This window comes from Lactuca sativa, chromosome 2 (assembly GCF_002870075.4).
Source record: "Lactuca sativa cultivar Salinas chromosome 2, Lsat_Salinas_v11, whole genome shotgun sequence".
Lineage (NCBI taxonomy): Eukaryota > Viridiplantae > Streptophyta > Magnoliopsida > Asterales > Asteraceae > Lactuca > Lactuca sativa.
Genome location: NC_056624.2, coordinates 168,650,213 through 168,672,028, shown reverse-complemented (window position 1 = coordinate 168,672,028; position 21,816 = coordinate 168,650,213). Strand labels below are relative to the sequence as shown.

At 31.3% G+C, this 21,816-nt stretch overlaps 4 protein-coding genes across 4 annotated transcripts; 2 read left to right on the top strand and 2 right to left on the bottom strand.

Annotated features, from left to right (window-relative positions):
* The first annotated feature begins 2,621 nt into the window (after window positions 1–2,621).
* LOC111902971 (pentatricopeptide repeat-containing protein At4g36680, mitochondrial) lies at window positions 2,622–4,474 on the top strand. Its single transcript, XM_023898768.3, has 2 exons — window positions 2,622–4,203; window positions 4,361–4,474. The coding sequence occupies exon 1, from the start codon at window positions 2,840–2,842 to the stop codon at window positions 4,073–4,075; it is 1,236 nt and encodes a 411-aa protein (XP_023754536.1). The 5' UTR covers window positions 2,622–2,839; the 3' UTR covers window positions 4,076–4,203; window positions 4,361–4,474.
* A 3,042-nt stretch (window positions 4,475–7,516) lies between these two features.
* On the top strand, window positions 7,517–9,230 carry LOC111902969 (probable indole-3-pyruvate monooxygenase YUCCA4). Its single transcript, XM_023898766.3, has 4 exons — window positions 7,517–8,253; window positions 8,341–8,589; window positions 8,684–8,806; window positions 8,899–9,230. The coding sequence occupies exons 1-4, from the start codon at window positions 7,609–7,611 to the stop codon at window positions 9,109–9,111; spliced, it is 1,230 nt and encodes a 409-aa protein (XP_023754534.1). The 5' UTR covers window positions 7,517–7,608; the 3' UTR covers window positions 9,112–9,230.
* LOC111902970 (outer envelope pore protein 24B, chloroplastic) lies at window positions 9,175–10,274 on the bottom strand. Its single transcript, XM_023898767.3, has 3 exons — window positions 9,968–10,274; window positions 9,529–9,888; window positions 9,175–9,380 (listed from the first exon to the last, which is right to left on the bottom strand). The coding sequence occupies exons 1-3, from the start codon at window positions 10,163–10,165 to the stop codon at window positions 9,300–9,302; spliced, it is 639 nt and encodes a 212-aa protein (XP_023754535.1). The 5' UTR covers window positions 10,166–10,274; the 3' UTR covers window positions 9,175–9,299.
* Window positions 10,275–12,931: 2,657 nt separating this feature from the next.
* LOC111902968 (uncharacterized) lies at window positions 12,932–16,435 on the bottom strand. The gene is made up of 3 exons (XM_023898765.3): window positions 15,902–16,435; window positions 15,611–15,826; window positions 12,932–13,274 (listed from the first exon to the last, which is right to left on the bottom strand). The coding sequence occupies exons 1-3, from the start codon at window positions 16,166–16,168 to the stop codon at window positions 13,200–13,202; spliced, it is 558 nt and encodes a 185-aa protein (XP_023754533.1). The 5' UTR covers window positions 16,169–16,435; the 3' UTR covers window positions 12,932–13,199.
* Window positions 16,436–21,816: the final 5,381 nt, after the last annotated feature.

Genomic DNA, 21,816 nt, shown 5'->3' with positions numbered 1-21,816 from the left:
AATTTTATTTAACTTAAACAACTCAAAGATTAATTTTATAAATAGTTAAAAGTGATAAATTGTAGTGACTTTTTAATAATGATTGTAAGTTGGTTAATAAGGTAAAATAAATATCAAACCTAAAGTGTAATCATAAATAGACTAAATTTCAATTTTAAAATAATATATTTACTTCTATTTATAAAGTTATGTCTTTAAATTTTAACATATTATACTTGATTTATTAGAATTAAAATGTTGTTGCATGTAAACCATTATCAGTTTAAAGCCACAATTTTTGAACAGTTTGGACAAAATACTTAAATTTTTAATTCAAATATAACATTACAGTGTCAATTTAAATATAAATTTTAGTTCCACTAAAAAAACCAAATAATATTTTGTAAATAGTTAAAAGTGATAAATTATAGTGATAAATACAAAAACTAAATTGTAATATCAGTTTAACTAAAATATTTCCTAAATATATTTATATAATCGTTAAAAATTTTCAAATAAGTAGCTTAAAATAACTTATAATAACAATAGTTAAAAATAACTCTATATAATGATTATATTGTTACCTTTAAAATCAAAAAATAATGTTTGATGTTTTAAATAATTATAATGATAGAAATTAAAACATTAACCAAATAAATTTTAAAAAATTAGTTAAAAATAACAACTATAAATAATATAAACCATATATAATATTTAATTTTATTGATTTGTAACTCGCGAGTAGAAGTCATTCAAACGATTGAGATTATGACATTATAATAGATTTATATATTATCATATAATTCAAAATAATCAATATTTTATATCAAATTAATATACGAATTATTATATCAAATGTAACAACAACGTTAGTGTTATATTTTAAAAATATATATTTGTAAAGACTTCAACTATATAGGTGTTTCTGCGCGTTACAATGTCAACTCAAATATAAATTTCAGTTTCATTTAAAAAAACTAAAGAATATTTTGTAAATAATTAAAAGTGATAAATTGTAGTGATAAAAGCAAAAACTAAATTGTAATCTCAATTTAACTAAAATATTTCTTAAATATATTTTTATAATCGTTAAAAGTTTCCAAATAAGTAGCTTAAAATAACTTACAATAACAATAGTTAAAAACAACTCTATATACATGATTATATTGTTAGCTTTAAAATAAAAAACAATGTTTGATGTTTTAAATAATTATAATGATAGAAATTAAAACATTAAGAAAATAAATTTAAAAAAATTAATTAACAATAAAAATAACTATAAATAACATCAACTCATATATTATATTTAATTTTATTCATGTGTAACTCGCGGGTAGAAGTCATTCAAACGATTGAGATTATGAAGTTATAATAAATATATATTATCATATAATTCAAAATAAACAATATATTATATCAATTTAAACCGAAACCGAGTTTGAAAAACCGAGAAACTGAACCCATCGGTTTTGGGATACCCCTTTGTTTTGACCCTGGCTCCGCCACTGGTTCATTAAGTTGGATATCGGGTAGCATCATGTTAAGGGTGTGTGTGATAGGAACGGAGAGTAGAACTCTATTATGTGACACTATCAAGTGTCGATGTACGAATTATGTACCAGAGTACGATATAGTATTTCTTTGGATAACCATATATGGTGGGTCTGATCAGGCAACTGAAATGGTATGTTTGGTCATTTACCAAAGTAAGATGATAACACTTACTTGATCATTTTGGACGGCCTTATGAATTATGTTGCTAGTGTGGACATATAACCCGCAAACATAGATGAAATGGGATACCATATTCATCAAATACTCTGATGGATTAAATTGTCTTTATGACTTACAATGGCCAAGGAAGCCCCTAATTGTGTAGTCAAACCATTGCTCTAAAAGATTTATCAGGCGAGTTGATTCTTCTTAATAATCGTGGACTAGGATTTATAAGAATCAGTTGGGATGAGTATATATGAGTGTAAGGTTTTATAGATATCTAAGTTATGAGATATATCTATATTGTTTGGTAATAGTTGGTTTTGCAGGTTTGATAATTATAAATTATTGTCATAATAATATTGTGGGATTGAAAACCCTAACCAGGTTTCTCAACCTGGTCCACTCAAATTATATGTATCACAGGTAACATGGCTAAAGACAACCTGCAATAGTGTTCGGCACCATTAAGTCTTTATGATGTAACATTGTTATGTATTGATTATGACATCCTTAGAGTTTTTGTATTTTGAAACATCTTTACTCAAATACTGTATTTTAATAAAACCAGACAGTTTCCACAAACTTTTTTATTGTACTGGGATTTTCCGCAAACAAAGATATTATGATTTTAAAGCGTAAATAAATGTTTTTTTTTCTGAAAAATAGGAGATGTCACACAAATAATCAAATGCAGTTCTCTATCGAAATATATTAACCTTACTATAAATGATTTTATTATATTCGGTCTTTATAGAAAGCGATGTCACTCCGCATTCATCAATATGAATTCAAGAATCCTTAGCAACATATTCCAAACCATTATTAAGATTTGTAAATTTAAGGTTTTTTTTTGCAAAATATTTACAAAACTTAATGATTTTTTTGTAAATAATATTTTATGGTAAGGTAAAAACTTGCTATTCCAAATTGGTTGTTGTGTCACAAATACAACCAGAACTTTATACCAAAAATCGGTTTAAATTCGAATAGCCTAATGAATACTGAGGCGGGTTAACCCAAGGGCCAACATAGGCCCAAACTGTTCATATACAGGTTAGTAACAGGTACACTCGTGAGTCGCGACTCGAACTCGACTGAAGAAGATTCATTCCTGCTAAACCCAAAACCCTAGACAATAGACATGGCGTCGTCTTCTTCTGCGCTCCTCCGCCGCACCCGTCATCTGTCAACCGCCGTCGCTACTGCCGCCGCCACCGATGTCACAAACTCAGCTTCCATGACCATTTCCAAAGCCAAATCAAAACTCAGAACGGAACACGATACCGACAAAGCTTTAGACATCTACTCTACCGTCAAAGCCAATTACTCCGCATCTTCACCCGGATCCGCACATCATGCTCAACAGATCACAGTCCGCCGCCTTGCAAAATCTCATCGTTTCTCGGAGATAGAAGCCCTTATCGAGTCCCATAAAACCGATCCTCGGATCACCGATGAGCACTTTTTATCTTCCCTCATTAAATCATACGGCATCGCCGGCATGTTTGAGCACGCTCTCAATACATATAATCAGATGGAAGCCCTGAAAACGCCTAGATCAGCTCTATCATTCAACGCCTTACTCACTGCTTGTCTGAACACGAAGAATTTCGATCGTGCGCCACTACTGTTCGACGAAATGCCAGCAAAGTATAGGTTCAGACCAGACGAGTATTCGTATGGTATACTGGTTAAGTCCTTTTGCGATGCCGGTAAGCCTGAACTGGCGATAGATAAACTGAAAGAAATGGACAAGAAAGGTATTCAGATTTCTGGAATCACTTACACATCGATAATTCATTCGTTGTATAAGAAAGGAAACCCCACCGAAGCCGAGAAGATCTGGGATGAGATGGTGAACAGAGGGTGCTTGATAGATGTTGCTGCAAACAACGTAAGGTTAATGAACGCAGTTGATGGTGATCCAGAGAACATCAAGTCAATGATTGAAGAAATGAGCAACGCAGCCCTGAAACCAGACACCATAAGTTACAATTACCTCATGACTTGTTACTGTAAGAAGGGGATGATGAAGGAAGCAAAGGAAGTGTATGAGAAGTTGGAAGAACACTGCTGTCAACCCAATGCTGCTACATTTAGAACACTGTTGTTTTATCTGTGTAAGAATGAGCAGTTTGAGACTGGTTACAAGGTGTTTAAGCACAGTGTGAAGGTGAACAAGATACCTGATTTCAATACATTGAAGCATTTGGTTGAAGGGTTAGCTAAAAAGTCAAGAACCAAGGATGCAAAAGGGATGATCAGGACAATGAGGAAGAAGTTCCCTCCTAATCTTTTGGTTGCTTGGTCAAAACTGGAGAATGAACTTGGATTAGCTAGTAATGCCATTGATCCTGCAAGAGAAGCTAGGACATGAGCCCTGTTTGATCAATCATAAATATGGGAATAAAACCACTGATACGCACAAACATGCTGCCATTAGCCTCCAGAAAACAATCTGTTTCACTTTCAACTTTCATCTGGTGGTTGGATTTTGTCAACGAGGTAAGTGATACAAATGTTATATTTCTAGTTAGTTTGAGTGATTTTGTAGCTCGAATATGGAGAGCTTTTTCTGTTGCTTATTGATTTTTATTACAGTTGGAAGCTCTTTTTTGTTTCAATATCTGAATCTTGTCATTTGTTTAACTTTTTAACACAGGTTAGAAGGTCAAATTTTGTTCTGACAATAAGCCTCCTCATTTATTCAGTGTTTTAAGACTGTTGTTCATCTTGATTTATGGAATCTAATAATAGAGTTGAAAGTTAGGTTTGATACTTGATACAATACTATCTTGATAATTGCTGATCTCATGGTTTTAATGATAAGTTATAGATCCAGAAGAACAGTAATTCAAGTCTTGAGGTGTTAACACTATTGGATTAAAATTTACATTTGTTTCGTGTATGCATTAGAGATCATAAATTTGATCTAGATAAAGCAAAAATGAAAAGAAAAAGACTATTTCGGGATAACAACTTAAAATGCATACATGATTAGATGGAGGATACGTGTACCCAATACCATGAAAAGAAAAAGAAGGGTTTTCATTCTCGAATCTTTTGTTCAAGATTAAGGCAAACCATTTTTTTCCGTTTGTTTATATGTAAAGGTGTCATGTTGAGGTGCAAAAACTAACACGAGACAAAATCAATAGGTTTAAGATACTTAAACATGTTTAATTAAACATGTTGACACGTCATGAAAATTAAACGAATAAGGTTAGGGTTGAGAATTTCAACTTGAAGTTATGTGATAATGAATAACAAAATTATGAAGTGACAAGATTTGAGGACACGCTCATATAACCAAATCGTTCTTATTAGCCAAGATGATTATGAGGATAACAAACATAAAAGCAATACAAGATTGGTAGGTGTAAGACTCTTGAGATATAAGATCCTTTGAGATTCTTGAAAGGTTTTATATTTCTTGGTTCGATAATAACTCGGGTAAAAGTGAGTGTATAAAGACTTGTCTTTCATGTGAGTTGTTATTGTTCGAAAAATAACTATTCATTTATAGAAGTTTTGCTACCCCAACTTGCTGTTAGACCATCGATGAAATGGTTGAAGATGAAAATAATTTCAATTTTGATATATGTGTACTTGATTTTTCATGAAGACGAAAAGTGTTTAAAGAAAACAAAAGAAAAAATTAGTTTAACACATACATGGTTTTTGATTAAAAAATATATATATGGTTTTTGATTTGTATGTTTATGTTAGTGTGTGCAGCATTGTTTATAGATGAACGAACATAAGCAACAAAATGATTCGTTAATAAAAAAACATAAAAAATAAAACTTGTTTGTTTATCTGTTGGTTCATTCGTTAAGTCCATATCATGAACATTGTTCATGTGGTTCATTTATAGCCAGTCGACAAATAAACAATTAAATTGGTAACACAAAATTTGGATGATTAAATTAATAGAATCTGATGTTTAATGAACAATGGATTACAATTAAAACAATGTGTCGTGGCTCAAAGAGCAAAGAGCATATTAGTGATACCCCCACATCTATGCATATTCCAAGTCTCTAAAACCGATCATATCTGCTTAAAGTTGCTTTCAAACTTTAACCGATAATCATTTCTAGTACACAATAATCCAATTTTTAATCACCACCCAGAACTGTACTCCATCTACTTTCCTTATATATCAACATCCATTACCCACCACTCAAATACACGTTTAGTAACACTTATGTCTTCTGTTCACATCTTTTTAAACTTTTCAAAATACACAAAAGAAGAAAAACTCATTTGGTATATGACCATTTCCTTTTCACTAAAAAAATATATGTATGTTTCATTAGGTTTAAACTTCTACACCTCATTCAAGTTGCCATTTATAAAAAAAAATTAAAATAAAATTGTAAGTTGATTTATGTTTGGTAAATAAAACAAATGTTTTTATCAAGATTTGAGTTGAAAAAAGGGGAAATGTAAATAGAAAACGTTTAGCCAAACACATGTTTTGCCAGTCCCACAAAAAATATAAAAGACAAAAGCTTGATGAGCATATGAACAAGCATTAGGCCATGGATGGACTTCCACTACCATACATTCATGAAGAAACTAAGGCCCCTTCAAAATGATGGCCGTTTAGTGACAAGTGTATGGAAAACAAAATCTAACAGATTTACTCCCTCCATTTCGTAACCGCCAATATGTCATAATCGGTTGCTGGTATCAATCCTGTGTGCTATTCGTATCAACATATTTCACAAAACAGCTCGATGTTGAAACCAATCATAATCTCACCAGCAGAAACTGGTCCTAAAAAATGATTGTAATGATTAGGATCAATCTCAATCCTGACTGACTAGACAGTCATCTCAATCCTGACTAACTAGACAGTCTTTAAACAATCACACCCCAGTTCATGGTCCGGTGAGTGACATAATGTTTTAGTTAAAAGCTAAAAACCTACGTAAAATTTGACCACATTTGGTTCTAAAATAGTTTATTAATATAATAGGTTCTAAATCGATAAGTATTTTTTAGCGTTTTAGATGACATAAATTCAAATGTGTATTGATTTTAATTTTCTAAATAAATTGTTTCTGATACTTGTTTCGATTTGTTAAAGAGTGTTTATTATAAATAAAAGCAAAATTACGGTTTTACCATTCTAAACTCTAAAAAACACCCACAATCAAACATATCACAACCTCATATTTTCTGTGTTTTCATCACCATCGACGTACACTAAAGCTTCACATCATGCATTGTTTTTATTTAACTTTTTTGTCTATTATTGCAAAATGGATTTCATCAAGAAAGCTTAGTAGCTTACCACGTGTTCAACTCTTTTGGTACCATATAAGCTTTAATTTGTTTTAATAATACCTTGTTGGAGCATTTTTTTAACTTATTACTAATTATTATATGATCGAATTTAATTTTTGAAGAAAAAAAATATATGAAAATGAAAAGAAAAACGTCCTAAACCGAACAAGTCTTACAAAGACTTTTTTTTTTTTTTTTTGTTAAGAAAGACCAGACTGTTTAGGACCAGACGATGTGCATGTACTTCACTAACAGCCAATAACCGGGTCCATATTTTGAGAGAAACCTCCAAAATTTCGGGTCAATTGTTGATGGGTTATTTACCCAAAACACCAAAAAAGCCTCTCCTTTTGTGAACTGGCACTCGCTAAAATATTATAGAATACGGAAAATGAACATTGAAGCGAAGGGCCCCATAAATAAAGTACAACAAGGATGCTTATTGCTTAACATAGAAAAATACCAAAATACAATATAAATACTAAACCCATTAAACCAACAATATACAGAATAAGACACAAACACCATCTCTCTAAACCTCTCATTATATACATTCATTCCATTTCAAATTCAAATTTCAAACTCTCACTCCAACACCTTTCACCATAATTCATGGGATTCTCTCAAACTATGGATGACATGGAATTAACGCGTGTTTATATCCCCGGACCTCTAATCGTGGGTGCTGGACCTTCGGGTTTAGCTATAGCCGCATGCCTTAGAAAACGAGGGGTACCCTTTGTAATTCTTGAAAAAGAAAATTGTTTAGCATCTCTATGGAGACTAAAATCCTATGATTCCTTAAAGCTTCACTTACCCAAGAACTTCTGTCAACTCCCTCATTTCCCCTTTCCTAATCATTTCCCAAAATACCCCTCCAAGGAACAGTTCATCGCTTACCTCGATTCTTACGCCAAACACTTTTCGATTCGTCCCATGTTTGGGTACGAGGTTAAGACTGCAGAATACAAAGCAACTTCCGATGGTTATGGTTTGTGGCGTGTGGTGGCGAACCGGACGAAGTTTGTGTCGCGGTGGGTGGTGGTGGCCACCGGAGATAATGCCGCTCCGGTGTTGCCGGAGTTTGATGGGTTGGAGGTTTTTGGCGGGAAAGTGATGCATAGTAGTGAGTATAAGAATGGAGGTGAGTTTAGAGGGAGGAAGGTTTTGGTTGTTGGGTGTGGGAATTCGGGGATGGAGATTAGTTTGAATTTGTGTCATAATGGTGCGAGAGTTTCTTTAGTAGTAAGAGATAAGGTAACATATAACATATTCTTCTTTTCTTTTTTTGTTTAATAGTATTTATTTGATATGAATTATTGAATAATTTAAAAATGTATGCAGTTGCATATATTACCGAGGGACATTTTAGGTAGATCATCTTTTGCGATTGCAGTTGGTTTGCTAAAGTTGTTTCCTTTAAGATTTGTTGATTGGCTTCTAATTGTATATTCACGGATGACTCTTGGAGACACAAGTAGGGTTGGTATTGTAAGACCTAAAGATGGACCTCTTAAACTCAAGGGTAAAACTGGAAAAACACCGGTTTTGGATGTCGGATCATTATCTAAGATTAAGTCTGGCCAAATTAAGGTAAATATAAATCACTAATCACTATGACATAAATAAAACATAATCCTAGTTAATCCTATTTTCGACCAAAAATTAAATTCTTGATTTTTTATAGGTTGTGGGTGAAATCCAACGATTCACATCTTGCCATGTGGAATTCATTGATGGAAAAGTGGAAGAATTTGATTCGGTAATCTTGGCTACTGGTTATACAAGTAATGTAGCTTCATGGCTAAAGGTACAATCTGCAATGCATGATAATACAACATAATAATGCATTTGATTTCCAAATGTGTGGTTTTTTCATTGATTGATTTTTTTTTCTTGTAGGAGGAAAGTTTTTCAGGACAAGAACAGGGTAATAATACCAAAAGTTCATGGATCAGTAACATGAAGGGCAAAAATGGGATTTACAGCATAGGCTTCACAGGTCAAGGCTTATTTGGAGCTTCGAATGATGCAGAAAGGGTAGCAGAAGATATTGGGAGACAATTGAACTCATATAGAAAGCATCTAAGCTCAAAGATTAATCCTTATATGTAGCATGAAATAGAATCAATATCTTTTTGTTAGGGTAGTTTTAATAAGGCTATCTTTATAATCTAATTGTCACCAAAACAAGAAATTATGAAGTGATATACACAAAAACTATTTTGACCTTCTGTTTTTTTTAATAAATACTAGCAAAACGAGTACTTACTAACAAAAAATTTGTGCTTGAATTGGTGCAATTACATCTCGATATCCCAGATGCTCTCGGCTTTTATGGTTGGTTTCTTTTCCTTATCTGCTAAATTGACTGATGCAGAAACCTGGAAGGCATTAAGAAGAACCAAATTTCAAGAACTGTTTCAGTTTCACAATGAAATCCAAAACATAATTCAACATCTCTATCGTGTTATTATACATTAAAAGCTACATAAATTACATGAATAAAGTGAAAGTTCAGAGAGAATTTACCTTGATGCTTCTATTATTAGAGGAATTCCTTCTCAAATCCAACCCTAAAACCCTAGTGGACGACTGATAAGAAGCCCTAACCACACTGTCATCGTCAACTCTCCTTGACACGGCTAAGTCCCACGAATTCTCAGCAAAATCATAGCAAGGCTCAATAGTCGTCACACCTCCATGCACGTAATTGTACTTCACCTTACAGCTCCCAGACTTAAATCCGTAATTCGCTGAAACCTTATGATTAGAATTCAACGCTAGCTTACCATCCAATGATGTCTGATTCTCAACTACCGAGTGTGTATACGTCAAGTTCAATGGCTTCTCATTAATCTTAAATGTATTCATGAACTGAAATCGCACATCCTAATTTCATAGTAAAATTTAAGTATTAGCTGCGAAATGGAAATCTAGATGAAATTCAAACATAAATACTCATTTGCACCTTTTTGGGGACGATATAATCGACGACGAAGGATCCAGGGCTTTCTACGGATAGAGTAAGGTCGTTTAAAAGAGGGCCATTAAAGAATGTGCCACCAGTGACGGAAGCTTGTAAGTTGACGCCGCCGGCGTTCACCACTATGGAACCCGTGCCGTCGGAATTGTTGGCGTCGTAGCTTCCTCTGAATGAAGCCTTCATCTTTTTTTTTTTGGAAGGGAGTAGAACCAGAAGATGCTGGAGAGTGGAGAGTTGCAAGGGTTTATCAGGTTGATGGTGGGAATGAAAAAAAAAATTCTGTGATTTTCAATAATCTTGTGGGCTTTTGGTCACAATTTGTAATTTAACGAGCTCTTTTATCGATTTTGGCCTATCGCTCTTGGATTGGGCTCTCACATTGGCCTTTACGCAATGATTAAAATATTACAAAAGAAAAATTGTCCATGAAGCTTTGCCGTAAATGAGGTCATTTATGTATAGAAAGATATTTATACCATTTAATTTAATTTTATTTACTAATTAAGAATTAAATAAAGAACAAAATATGTCGAAACAAATTTGCTCAAGATCATGTAGGGTTTGTCGAAATTTGAAGATCGGTTGTTTTCAAGATTAGGTAAAGTTTAATAAAGAAAGTTTTATCATTTTCAAAAAAAAAAAAATCAATATTTTGGTAAATATGAAAATTACTAAACTAGCCATAATCCCTAATTACTTATCTATTTTTTAGCCAAAAATTATCACTTATCCTATAATAGCCACTAAAACCGTAAGTTTCCTAATTCGTCTACTTTTTCGCCTCTATATAATTTTTTTTCCATTTTCGAAATCAAAACCATAGGTTTCTTATAACCTACAATTTACTCTCTAATGTTTACGGTCTTCCAAATAATAGTTTTGAAAACCTTACAGTTTCATCAAGGAAACTTACGGTGTACAAGCATTTGACGCACAATATGTGCATTGTCTAATTGTACATCGTAGGTTTCGTATGAAGTCTATGGTTTCATATTTTTCTTTTGGATATTAAAAAAAAAACTATATCTGTGAAAGTTAGCCCTAATCAAGAATATGTTGAAATTACAGCACGAATCGAAAGATACATAGTTATTCTTTGAAAGCTCAATTGAAAGAAAATAATAGTCTGACTTACTTGAAAATTACACAAATAACTTATTCTGAAAACTAAAACTCCATATACTATGGACCGACGATCCCTAAAAGAGTGTACGACCCATGAAACAGTAGTCAATTGCCCGAAAGCATAGTTAATTGTTTATTTTTTGGTTATGTTGACCGTAGTTTTTTTTTAAGAAATCTACGGTTTTAGTGATTATTATGAGATAAATGCTAATTTATGGGTAAAAATAGATAAGCAATTAGAGATTATGCCTAGATTAGTGATTTCCTTTTAAATAATTACTTTCCAATATCATTTAATAAATATTCAAACCAAACAAAAAAACAAATTTCATTAATAAATGTCAACCAAACAAATTATATACATTCTAAATACCAAAGTTGGTGCCACTTTTTTTTTTCTTTTACTCCCTTTCATTTTTTTTTTTTTTTTTGCAATTTAGGTCCCCTAAGTTTCTTTTGTTTTTATTCCATTCAGCTTTTCTTATTTTTCATTTTCACTCTAAATCATTTTTAGTTTTTGTCGATTTAAGTCCTCCTACTAAGTTTCTATTGCTATTATCCTCATACTTTAGTAAATTACATTTTCAACCCTTCACCTTTTAAAATATCATATTCACCCCTGTATTTGAACTTTAGAAATTGTCAATTTCACCCCTTTTATTTTCTAAACCTTTGTTTAATTTCTCATAATATGTATAATTTGGTTTTGCTACAGTTATCATCCCTCTGATTTTTCTAACCTTTCATATGTGTCGGTATAAATTAGAGGTGGTCAATGTTTCGACGTAAATTGTTTCAGCGTAAATTTAGAACTTTAGTTCGTTTATTATAAAAAAAATAATGTACCTATCGGATATAAATTCGAGTCCGTCTACATTTAAATATATTTTTTTTTAATTTCCGTGCTTATTTTTATACGTGTAAGCCGAATCACATTTGATACGTTTTTAATTATTTGAACTTCCATTCGTTAACTTAAAAATATTACCTACTTATGCATGTTATATATAATACGGTTTTATTATCTTTGTTTGGCATGGTTTCAGTGACGGACGCAGACTATTTTAGTAGGGGTGTCCCTCATATTTCAAACGGGTGCACCTAATAGAAAAAATTTAAAAAAAAAATTACACTACGAGCCGGAAATTGAGCAGTGGCCCGGGACCCCAAATTCTCCACATAGTTCCGCGACTGCATGGTTTTGGCCTTAGACTATTGGGTTTGTCGGAGTAAGTCTTTCTAAATTCATGTTCTATATGTAGCAACTTACTTTCTACTACTTCTTAAATACATTACTGTCGCAGCAACGCGCAACGTGTAAAATCCTAGTTATTTTCCAATCCTATATAATTTCAATTGCATCATATTCCATTTCATTTGACAGATTCATTATTTCCAGAATATTTTACGAAACAAAATATCGCAAAATGAATTTGTTTGCAAATTTACGAAATAAGCCGTTCTTTTGTAATAATTTCCAAAGAAAAGTAGTAAACTTATGATTCCTCATAATTTTTATAAGGTCGTGTGCTTTTAGCCTGATTTTCTTTCGGAGATTAGTCATATAAATAATAAATTAATCTAGATTTTAACAACCTTGGTACTAAGTGTTAACACCTCCCATCTTGGTGTTGATGGTTAATTTTGTAGCAACCAATCTCATTATCAATTTATCATATGAAAATTAATTTTGTTATAAAAGACATTTAATTACTAACTGCCTTTTGTTTTTATATATGTGTTTGTGTCTATTTTATTTTACAACAATGGAGAAACACAGTTGAACAATATAGAAAAATCCACGGATTTTGATGTTAAAAAAAATACCTTAAAAGAAACAAATTAAACCAACTGTATCCTTATGTGCATACAATACGATGGAAAGTTTGTGAAAGTATGAACAAAATAAAGAGTAAAAATGATGCAAGATTTGGTGCCTAAATAAATAAATACAAACGTGTAAAAACATATAAAACTGTGGGGTATATAAATATAATATAATCTTCTCTACTTTTTACGAACTGCAAACCAATATGAGGAATTTAATGAGTATAAAAAAAGAATGGCTCTTGGATCTCTAATCAATCGACAATCACCTATACTTTCTTGGAAGCCCCGCCTTGTTGTTGTTTTGCTGTGCATGCCTTGAACTTAATTCTCGTAAATTCTGTTAAAACCATATATAAAATATAAAATTCACATCAGAAATTTTTCCAAACCTAAAACTATGCACAATATACTTTTAAAAGTATGAACCTAATAACAACATACTTATATATCTTACCTATAATAGTTATGTATTTATTTTAACCTTTTTCTTTATAATAGCAATGTACTCACGTTTTGCTACCAATATAAGTTAAATACTGATATTATCTCGGTGTAAGTATGTTGCTATTATGAGTAAAGTTTTGTAAGTACATTGTTATTATGTGTAAAAATGAATGTATGTTGCTATAATGAGTTACATATTTGCTATTAGGACTATGAGTCGCTGTCCAAAGTAGGATTATGAGTCACTGCTTCCATAGATAACCTTTAATATATGAAAAGCGAGCCGACACTAGTAAATAAATGATAGGAAAGGGGTAGAAGGGGAAGAAAAAAGCAAATATTATCATAGAGCTCAAAGAAAAAAAAAAAGGAAACAAAATTATGGTAAATATTGTACGAAAAGCAAAAAGAATCCCATAGAAAGTTGACAACCACCCTTCCCCCTCTCTTACCAACAAACAATTTCAATTTGGATCCTCAATGTGGTGGCAGAAGCACCATCTCCACTAGCCACCATCTTGAAAACAAAGGAAAACTTTCCATAAACTTGTTTTTGTAACAAAGCAAGCTTTCATGCTAACATTTCATGTATCTCTCTCACTAGAGACTCGCACACACCCTTTATTAGTGACTTTCAGAACTCCTTCATGAGTGATTTCTTACGATCCTACGTCGGCTAAATATAAGTTAGGTTGGTGGCTTATAAGTCTCAGTATCGGGTATTGTCACAATCCCATATCGGTCATATATAAGTTGGGTTGGTGGCTTATAAGTCTAGGCTTCCCCTCCCCCTACAAACCATTTGTAGGGGTGAGTTCTGCACTTGGGCTTATGGCATGATATGAGCTTAGTATGGGATTGGTTCGTATCATGATTCCCATAGCCCTTAAATCTTTCAATGTAAGTCTCCACCTAACTTGTTCAGTTGAGGACAGGACACACTCCACGTCATCTCAGATCTTTCGTTCTCTTTCCTCAACCCCTCTAGTTGTTGAACATCATCGAGCTCCCTATGACATGCTTTTATTGAAGTATCTACTTCTACGACTCGTGTGTCAAGGCATTCTCTACTGTCTTTGGACTTTTTCTATTTCATGTGTGATGATTGACAAGGCTCTTCATGTACTATATTCTTCTCGCCCGCATTCAAACCCACCTCTATGTTAGCCTTAGAATTGTTGTTCGTTATCGCCTTCAGTTCTTAACCTTCTCCCAAGTTTAGAGCACGCCTGCTTTGATAGCATTTATCTAAGACTTGTCTTTACAAGCTCATCGTACGACACTTAGTTCTCAAGTTAAGTCGGTCTAACTCATACTATAAGAGGGATACGAGGCAACATAGGAGCAGACCAAAGCTAAATGTGAAAAGGAATTCACAAGATGACTCTTAAAATGCTTACAAGGTGAAGAAATACACAAGTTATGGGATGCCTACACATGAAAAGAGACTAATTTATATTTATTCGAGGTCTTCCAGCAATATAAATAGACAAGTGCAAATAGACAAATGCAAAGGACACCTTTTCTAGAATACTTTACTCCTTTTCAATGTATCTACATGAAAGATCCTTCTTCCCTCCTATGAAGTCTTCTCTTGACTCGTGTAGATGGTTTCAAAATTTTAAGTCTAACTTTGTGTATTACATCAAGAACTTAGCAAGCCATGACAATAAGCCATAAAGTTTGACTGCTGAAATGAGGTGTGTTCATGCTTTTAGCTTTTACTTACAACGAGTGGTTAGACTTTAAGCATGATTACAAATCTTTTGACTGTAAATCGACAAAAGGATTGAAGAACATGTATGTACGATTCTTAGCCTAACTGGTTACGCTTTTCAACTTCTACTAAGAAGGTAGTTGTGCAATAAATCTATAGGATCAGTTCATGATGTAATCAGTTTTTTCCTACCAACACAAAAAGATCAAAAGATTACTTAACAATCAGCACCCTTCATTCAACAAATGGTTGAATCAGAAATAACTATCAGTAGAAAAATAAAAGAAAAGATGGTTGTTTTGGACAAGCAGGAACTGCTATTGCTAATATTTTTTTGTTTTCTGAAAATACCCTCAAATGAGCAATCACAACATTCACACACAATGCAACCATTTGAAAGAAATTCAAAGGTAAGTATCTCTGCTACTCAATCAAAGCTTGGTTCTTTCTAATGTCACTGTTAAATTAAGATTTATGAATTCAACATAGAATCTAGGGCTTTAGGTACGCACCGTTGATTGGAGAGGAGGAGGATCAAGATGAATAGAGTGTAAAGACATTCTAGCGATCTCGGATATGGCAGCTTCTCTCACTTCAGGTGTGTCGCTTGTTAAATCCTCGTAAGCAGCCACAAACGCTTCCTGCCAGAATCGAGGTAATCTGATCCTACGGCTATTGGTGTATACATCCCACATATGCTTCACCACTTTCTCTCGCTCCTCCATTTCCTATTCAAAACCAGAAATCAGATCAATGAATCCAAAGAAACACGGAAACATTCACAGAGAGAGAAAAGGACGGACAAGGACGTCGAAATCGTCATAGATAGGAGGGCCATTAGCGATGTCATCGGATAATCGGTTGAGGTTGCCAACGGAGAGGCGGAGAGTGACGGTGCCGGTAAACATTGACCAAAATGCGAGGAGGATAATGGCGGCGAGGGCCCAAAACTTGTACCGGCCTCTTCTAAAGATGCTATAATCTAGGGTTTCCTTCTTATTAGAGATCAATGCCGATGATGAATATATTGTTGTGGGTGTTGATATCGGCAGGGAATCCTCATCCCTCATCTCTCCTCGGATTTAAACCAACAATGCAAAATTGAAACAAATTTGCCTAATTCAAACAGTGTTCATCATGACACTGTGACATGAAACTGTGTGAGGTTTTTGAGATAGAGATTACCAAACACAGTGCTCAAAAGATAATGGAAGAACATGCACAGCAGTTATGGGATTGCTTGGATCAATCTTTCATCAAATTCGCTAAATTCCAGATTGTCAATTTTGAAGCACTGTGATTTGGGGTTACAATTGACATCACCGCCATGTTCGTTATCGTTAGTTCTTAGTACTGCTCGTCACCAAGTGGGTGGACATGGACCCATGATGGGCCCAATTGGATTTAAAGCCCAAAATATAAAAGTACTTTGGTTAGTTTGAAGTTTAAAGCCACTATAGAGTAAAGATTCGATGACAAAAACTAAAATGGTAGAATAATATCAAATAGGACCAAATTCAAAAAGCACGACTATTTCGTTATAAATATTTTTAAAAATTATTTATATTTTATTTATATGTAGATAAACCGTTTCAGTTAACTTTCACATTAACCTAAATATCTATCTTTGTAAAAAAATTATCAATCATTTTGTGACATTACATTTATCTTTTTGTGTTTAGGTTAACATATAAAACAAAAATAAATGACGTTGTCTCGTCTAAAATAAAATGTAAGAAACAAAACATTTACTCAAACAAAAATAAGTGTTGTCGCGTAATTTAACTCTTCGCTTAACAAAAAACTAATCATCTTTTGCACTTGATTTGATAATAATTTATTAAATTAGTATATCTTGTTACACAATTGTGTCTTTGCAATCTCTAATCCAACCTTCCGTAGTTGTTTCAAAGTCCTTGTATCATATATTTTTATATTTTTATAAGTTTTTATTACCGTGACAATGTTCGATCAATATATGAAAGGAGAAATTATGTTGGATTGGTTAGCTTTGACATTTACAAGTTTTGTTTTACATAAAAGGTAGTAGGGTGATTTTGTTTATATGATTTATTTAACCATAGAAGTTGAAAATTCACGTTTTAAGTGGATATCATTATATGTTCGATATTTTATGAGGCATAATGGCATGAGATATAACTTCTTACGAGTTAATCGGTTAGGGAAGACGGAGTCGTATGTGGTTTTCCGGTACCGCCGAAAAACCACACCTTGAGCAGCGGTTTCAATAGGTTCAACCATTTTTTCTTGATTCCGACAGGTCTCTGAACCCGCTATTGGATTTAATGCTTCCAGTTTGACTTTCTCTTTGACCATAAAAGAAAGTGATTTTTTATATTTTGTTTTGGCATGCAACCCACCCGTGAATATGTTTTCTTTCTTTCTTTTTTTCTTTTGTTTTTTTTTCCTCTTGTATAATTTATAACTTTTCAAAACTAATTTTTCTTCATGATTTAAGTGTCTTGATTTTAAGTTTTTTTGGAACTTAACAAAACTAATTTTTCTTAAAAATGTTATGCTTTATTTTATTTATTTAATTAAATAAAAAATAGTGATATGACAAGTGGGTTGAAAGGAATGGAAAAGATATGATTTCGATGTGTTCTGGGTTGAAAGAAAAAAAAATAGAAAAAAACTGATATGTCAATGGTTGAGTAAGTTGGAAGGGAATGATTCAGCCTTATAAGGCTTTAGATGCTCTTGTTTAAACCATAAAAGTGTTATTGGGCTCAAATTCATGTTGTAGTTAATGGTTTTTCCAATTTACTTCCTTTTTAAGTTCAAATTCTTTCAAGATGTACTTAATGGTTTTTCCAATTTACTTCCAATTCATTTTTTTCAATATTCTATATGTACAAAAAAAAAGTTTGTAAAAAACAATATTTAAACTAAACTGATTGTTCCAGTTTACCGTTTAGAATTGAAAAGTTGAACTACCGGTCTTTCCCAATTCATTTGCAGATTTTTCTTTTGTTTATTTATATAAATTATTTGTTTAAATTTAAAAGGAAAAAAAAATACTTTAATTTTAATAATTTAATATTTTCTTATTTTTTTTATAAATTCAAACTTTAAATGTTTAGAATTTCATATATTTTTTAAATAAACTCATGTATTATATGAGTTTTACATCTAGTTATATTATAAGTGACATATTTCTATATTAATAAAAAAATTATTAATGTCACTTGTCATTTTCTCATAATTTATGTTTTCTTTTCAAATGCTCTATAAAAATGATACTTGTCATTTTCTCATAATTTTTTTAAAAAGTATTGATGTTGATAATAAATTAGACAATTATTTATTTGATCCCTGATTTTTAGGAGAAATTTAAATTTGGCTTGAATAAGTTTCGGCTATAATTGTCGATAATTAATTGTATTTCTATATTGAAAATTCCACAAAATCAAGTTTAATTAATAATTTACTGAAAATAGTTTACTGATAATTGTGATTTTTTACTATAAAAAATCAATTACTTTTGTAATGGTGGTTCCCACGGGCTATAAGCTAGTTTATTATATAGAGTAAGCAACGTAAAAATCTTTTATGTGGTTTGATCTAATTTGTATATTCTTTCCCGATTTATTTTTTTCAATAATCTAGATGTACACAAAACAAAAACAAAAAACAGTTTGTAAAAAACAATATTGAAACTAAACTAATTGTTTGAGTTTGAAACCAGTTTACGGTTTAGAATTGAACAGTTGAACTACTGGTATTTCCCAATTCGTTTGTAGATCTTTCCTATCACCCCCCTCATGTTATTAGTTAGTATAAATTTGTATTGGATGTGTTAGTTTTATCACATCACTAAAAAATACAATCTTGGTAACTACTAACCATCTTTTGTTACTTCTCTTTTCAAGAAAGGCCATCTAATGTGGTCAATCGTAATTTTCTATTAATGAGTGTTACACCCACCATATCAATCCCTAATTTGGGAACTCCCAATGATAGCAAATACACACATCTCAATTGCAACAATGATTAATTAGAGTTTGCAAGGTCCCTTTTTAATTATTTTTTATAACATTTCTATTTAGTTTAACATAACCTTTGTACAACCTAGACAAATACTATATAAATCTATCAAAAAAACATACTCAAACTACTACAACATAACTAATATGGGTGTTACTAAATTAAACTTTATCATCATGCCTAATGTGATATACGCATGCCAATAAGGGAGGCAACTCCTTAAATAAAAAGTAACACCATAATATTAGTAACCAAAACCATCCAATGATGATTAAAATTGATGTGTTTTCGAGCATAACAAAAATAAATGTGTTCATGCAACCCTGATTTGATCTATATTTTCTCTAATTGAACATATAATTTTGAACATCAAATAAGAACCCTAGGGATACCTATGTATTTTTTAAAATGCTAAAGAAAATGTTTAGTTTTACACACCTTTTAGTTATTATAGCAAACAATTAAAATTCTCCTTTGAAGATCTCTTGGAAGCAAGTACCACAAATATCATGCCTCTGATGGTTTACACTCAAGCTAGCAAGAGAAAAACTATAGAGAGAGAAAGAGAGAGGAGGGGGCCAAGATTTCGTCCAAGGCTCTTAGAAGGAAGGTATGAGCGATATATATATATATATATATATATATATATATATATATATATATATATATATATATATATTCTTATCTTATACTAATAAAAGAATAGTTCTTTTGACAAGTGTCACAATATTAGACCTCCTAATTAATATGATGTCACTTGTCATTCTATTAATTCTCTATTTTAAATTGATTAAACCTCCTAATTAATGTGATTCTATTTGTTTAATATATATGGAAAATTAACTCCACATATTTATTTGAATCAATGATTATAATTTTACATAATTAATAAAAATATCTTTTAATTAATAACTTATTTAAAATTTTATATAAAATAAATGATTAATAATTTCAAATTTTTTACAAGTTTAATAATTTTGTAACCGTGGTTCCCACGGGTTATAAACTAGTATATATATATATATATATATATATATATATATATATATATATATATATATATATATATATATATATATATATATATATATACTATCTTATAAAACAAATTCCACTATTTCTAAAAATAGATTGAATAAAATAATAATATTTTTTTAAGACGTCCAAATCATTAAGCTAATTGTACAATTAATCACTAATAAAATAATATTAAAATTTAAACAAACTCCTATAAATCTTCTCTTCCAAGGTTTTTGACCATATCTTTTTTTCATCCAAATAAATACTCAACACCCTATAATTTATGTTTCCTAAAACAAACTAATGATTGAATTGGAAATAATCATTCTCCATCGAAAAGAAATTAACTGTCGAAACAAACTATTTGTTGTCCGCCGCTTTGCGCGGGTAAATGGCTAGTATATATATATATATATATATATATATATATATATATATATATATATATATATATATATATATATATAGGTTAACCCTACATAACACACACACATACACACACACAAAAACATATATATATATATATATACATATATATATATATATATATATATATATATATATATATATATATATATATATATATATATATGTTATAATGTGGATGGACAACTATTGTACGGACGGTGCTATTCTACGAGAATTACTAAAATAATAGGTTGTTTAGTAATGTAAATACGTTTAATCTCACACAACTATCGTCATTTTCATGCATTTTCATTAATTTTTATCATTTTTGTTCTCATGCATAGTTTCTCACTCATTTTCATTCTTACTGAATACGACTCAATGAACATTTTAACAAAATTTTGATAGAATGGGAATAATAAAAAAAAAAGCGTTTATAATAACATTATAGACGATTTAATTAGTGAGAATGTGTAATGATATCAATACTTAGGTAAGATTGAACGTATTCACATAATCAAACAACTTATTATATTTGTCATTATCACATAATAGTATAGTCTACACGTCCCACAATAGATGTTAATCCACATTTTAACATAGTTCTCTCTGTGTGTGTGTGTGTGAATATATATATATATATATATATATATATATATATATATATATATATATATATATATATATATATATATATATATATATGGGTTCAGTAGAAAACATATAAACTTTAAAAAAAATCTAAAAACCCTAAAAATACATAAAAAAAATACTTTGAGACATCTATTTTTTTTTACTTTACCAACATAAAAATCGCACTTTCTTATATAAATTCGCTAAAAAGAATTATTATTATTTTTTAAATTTTAAAAAAATTCAGCGAATTTCTACCAAAATATGCGATTTTTAGTGTTCTAAAGTAAAAAAAAAGGTGTCTCAAAGTATATATATATATATATATATATATATATATATATATATATATATATATATATATACACACACACACACACACTAGGTTTAAGAATCTGAGTTTGGCCAAGGCACAACACTCTTTCTCGGGCCACATCACACTTTTTGTGAATGCTGGTATGCGTCCATTTTCAGCCAAGTGGTCCGACTGTTTTGTCCTTTTATTGACGTGGGGCGCCCATAAAAGAGCAGAACTAACCATTAAGACCATCCACAAGATGCATGGAGCAAAACTAACCATTGAGACTTCATTTTTGTGACTTATGACCCATCATAGGGTCTAAAAGGACAATTCAAATCATCCAGAACA

Coding starts and splice junctions, on each gene's coding strand:
- LOC111902971 (XM_023898768.3), top strand. CDS start 2,840: ATGGCGTCGTCTTCTTCTGCGCTCCTCCGCCGCACCCGTCATCTGTCA.
- LOC111902969 (XM_023898766.3), top strand. CDS start 7,609: ATGGGATTCTCTCAAACTATGGATGACATGGAATTAACGCGTGTTTAT. Junction 8,254..8,340: donor CTTTAGTAGTAAGAGATAAG/GTAACATATAAC, acceptor AAATGTATGCAG/TTGCATATATTACCGAGGGA. Junction 8,590..8,683: donor TTAAGTCTGGCCAAATTAAG/GTAAATATAAAT, acceptor GATTTTTTATAG/GTTGTGGGTGAAATCCAACG.
- LOC111902970 (XM_023898767.3), bottom strand. CDS start 10,165: ATGAAGGCTTCATTCAGAGGAAGCTACGACGCCAACAATTCCGACGGC. Junction 9,889..9,967: donor ATTATATCGTCCCCAAAAAG/GTGCAAATGAGT, acceptor CTATGAAATTAG/GATGTGCGATTTCAGTTCAT. Junction 9,381..9,528: donor CTAATAATAGAAGCATCAAG/GTAAATTCTCTC, acceptor AATGCCTTCCAG/GTTTCTGCATCAGTCAATTT.
- LOC111902968 (XM_023898765.3), bottom strand. CDS start 16,168: ATGAGGGATGAGGATTCCCTGCCGATATCAACACCCACAACAATATAT. Junction 15,827..15,901: donor ATGACGATTTCGACGTCCTT/GTCCGTCCTTTT, acceptor GGTTTTGAATAG/GAAATGGAGGAGCGAGAGAA. Junction 13,275..15,610: donor CTCCTCCTCTCCAATCAACG/GTGCGTACCTAA, acceptor TGGTTTTAACAG/AATTTACGAGAATTAAGTTC.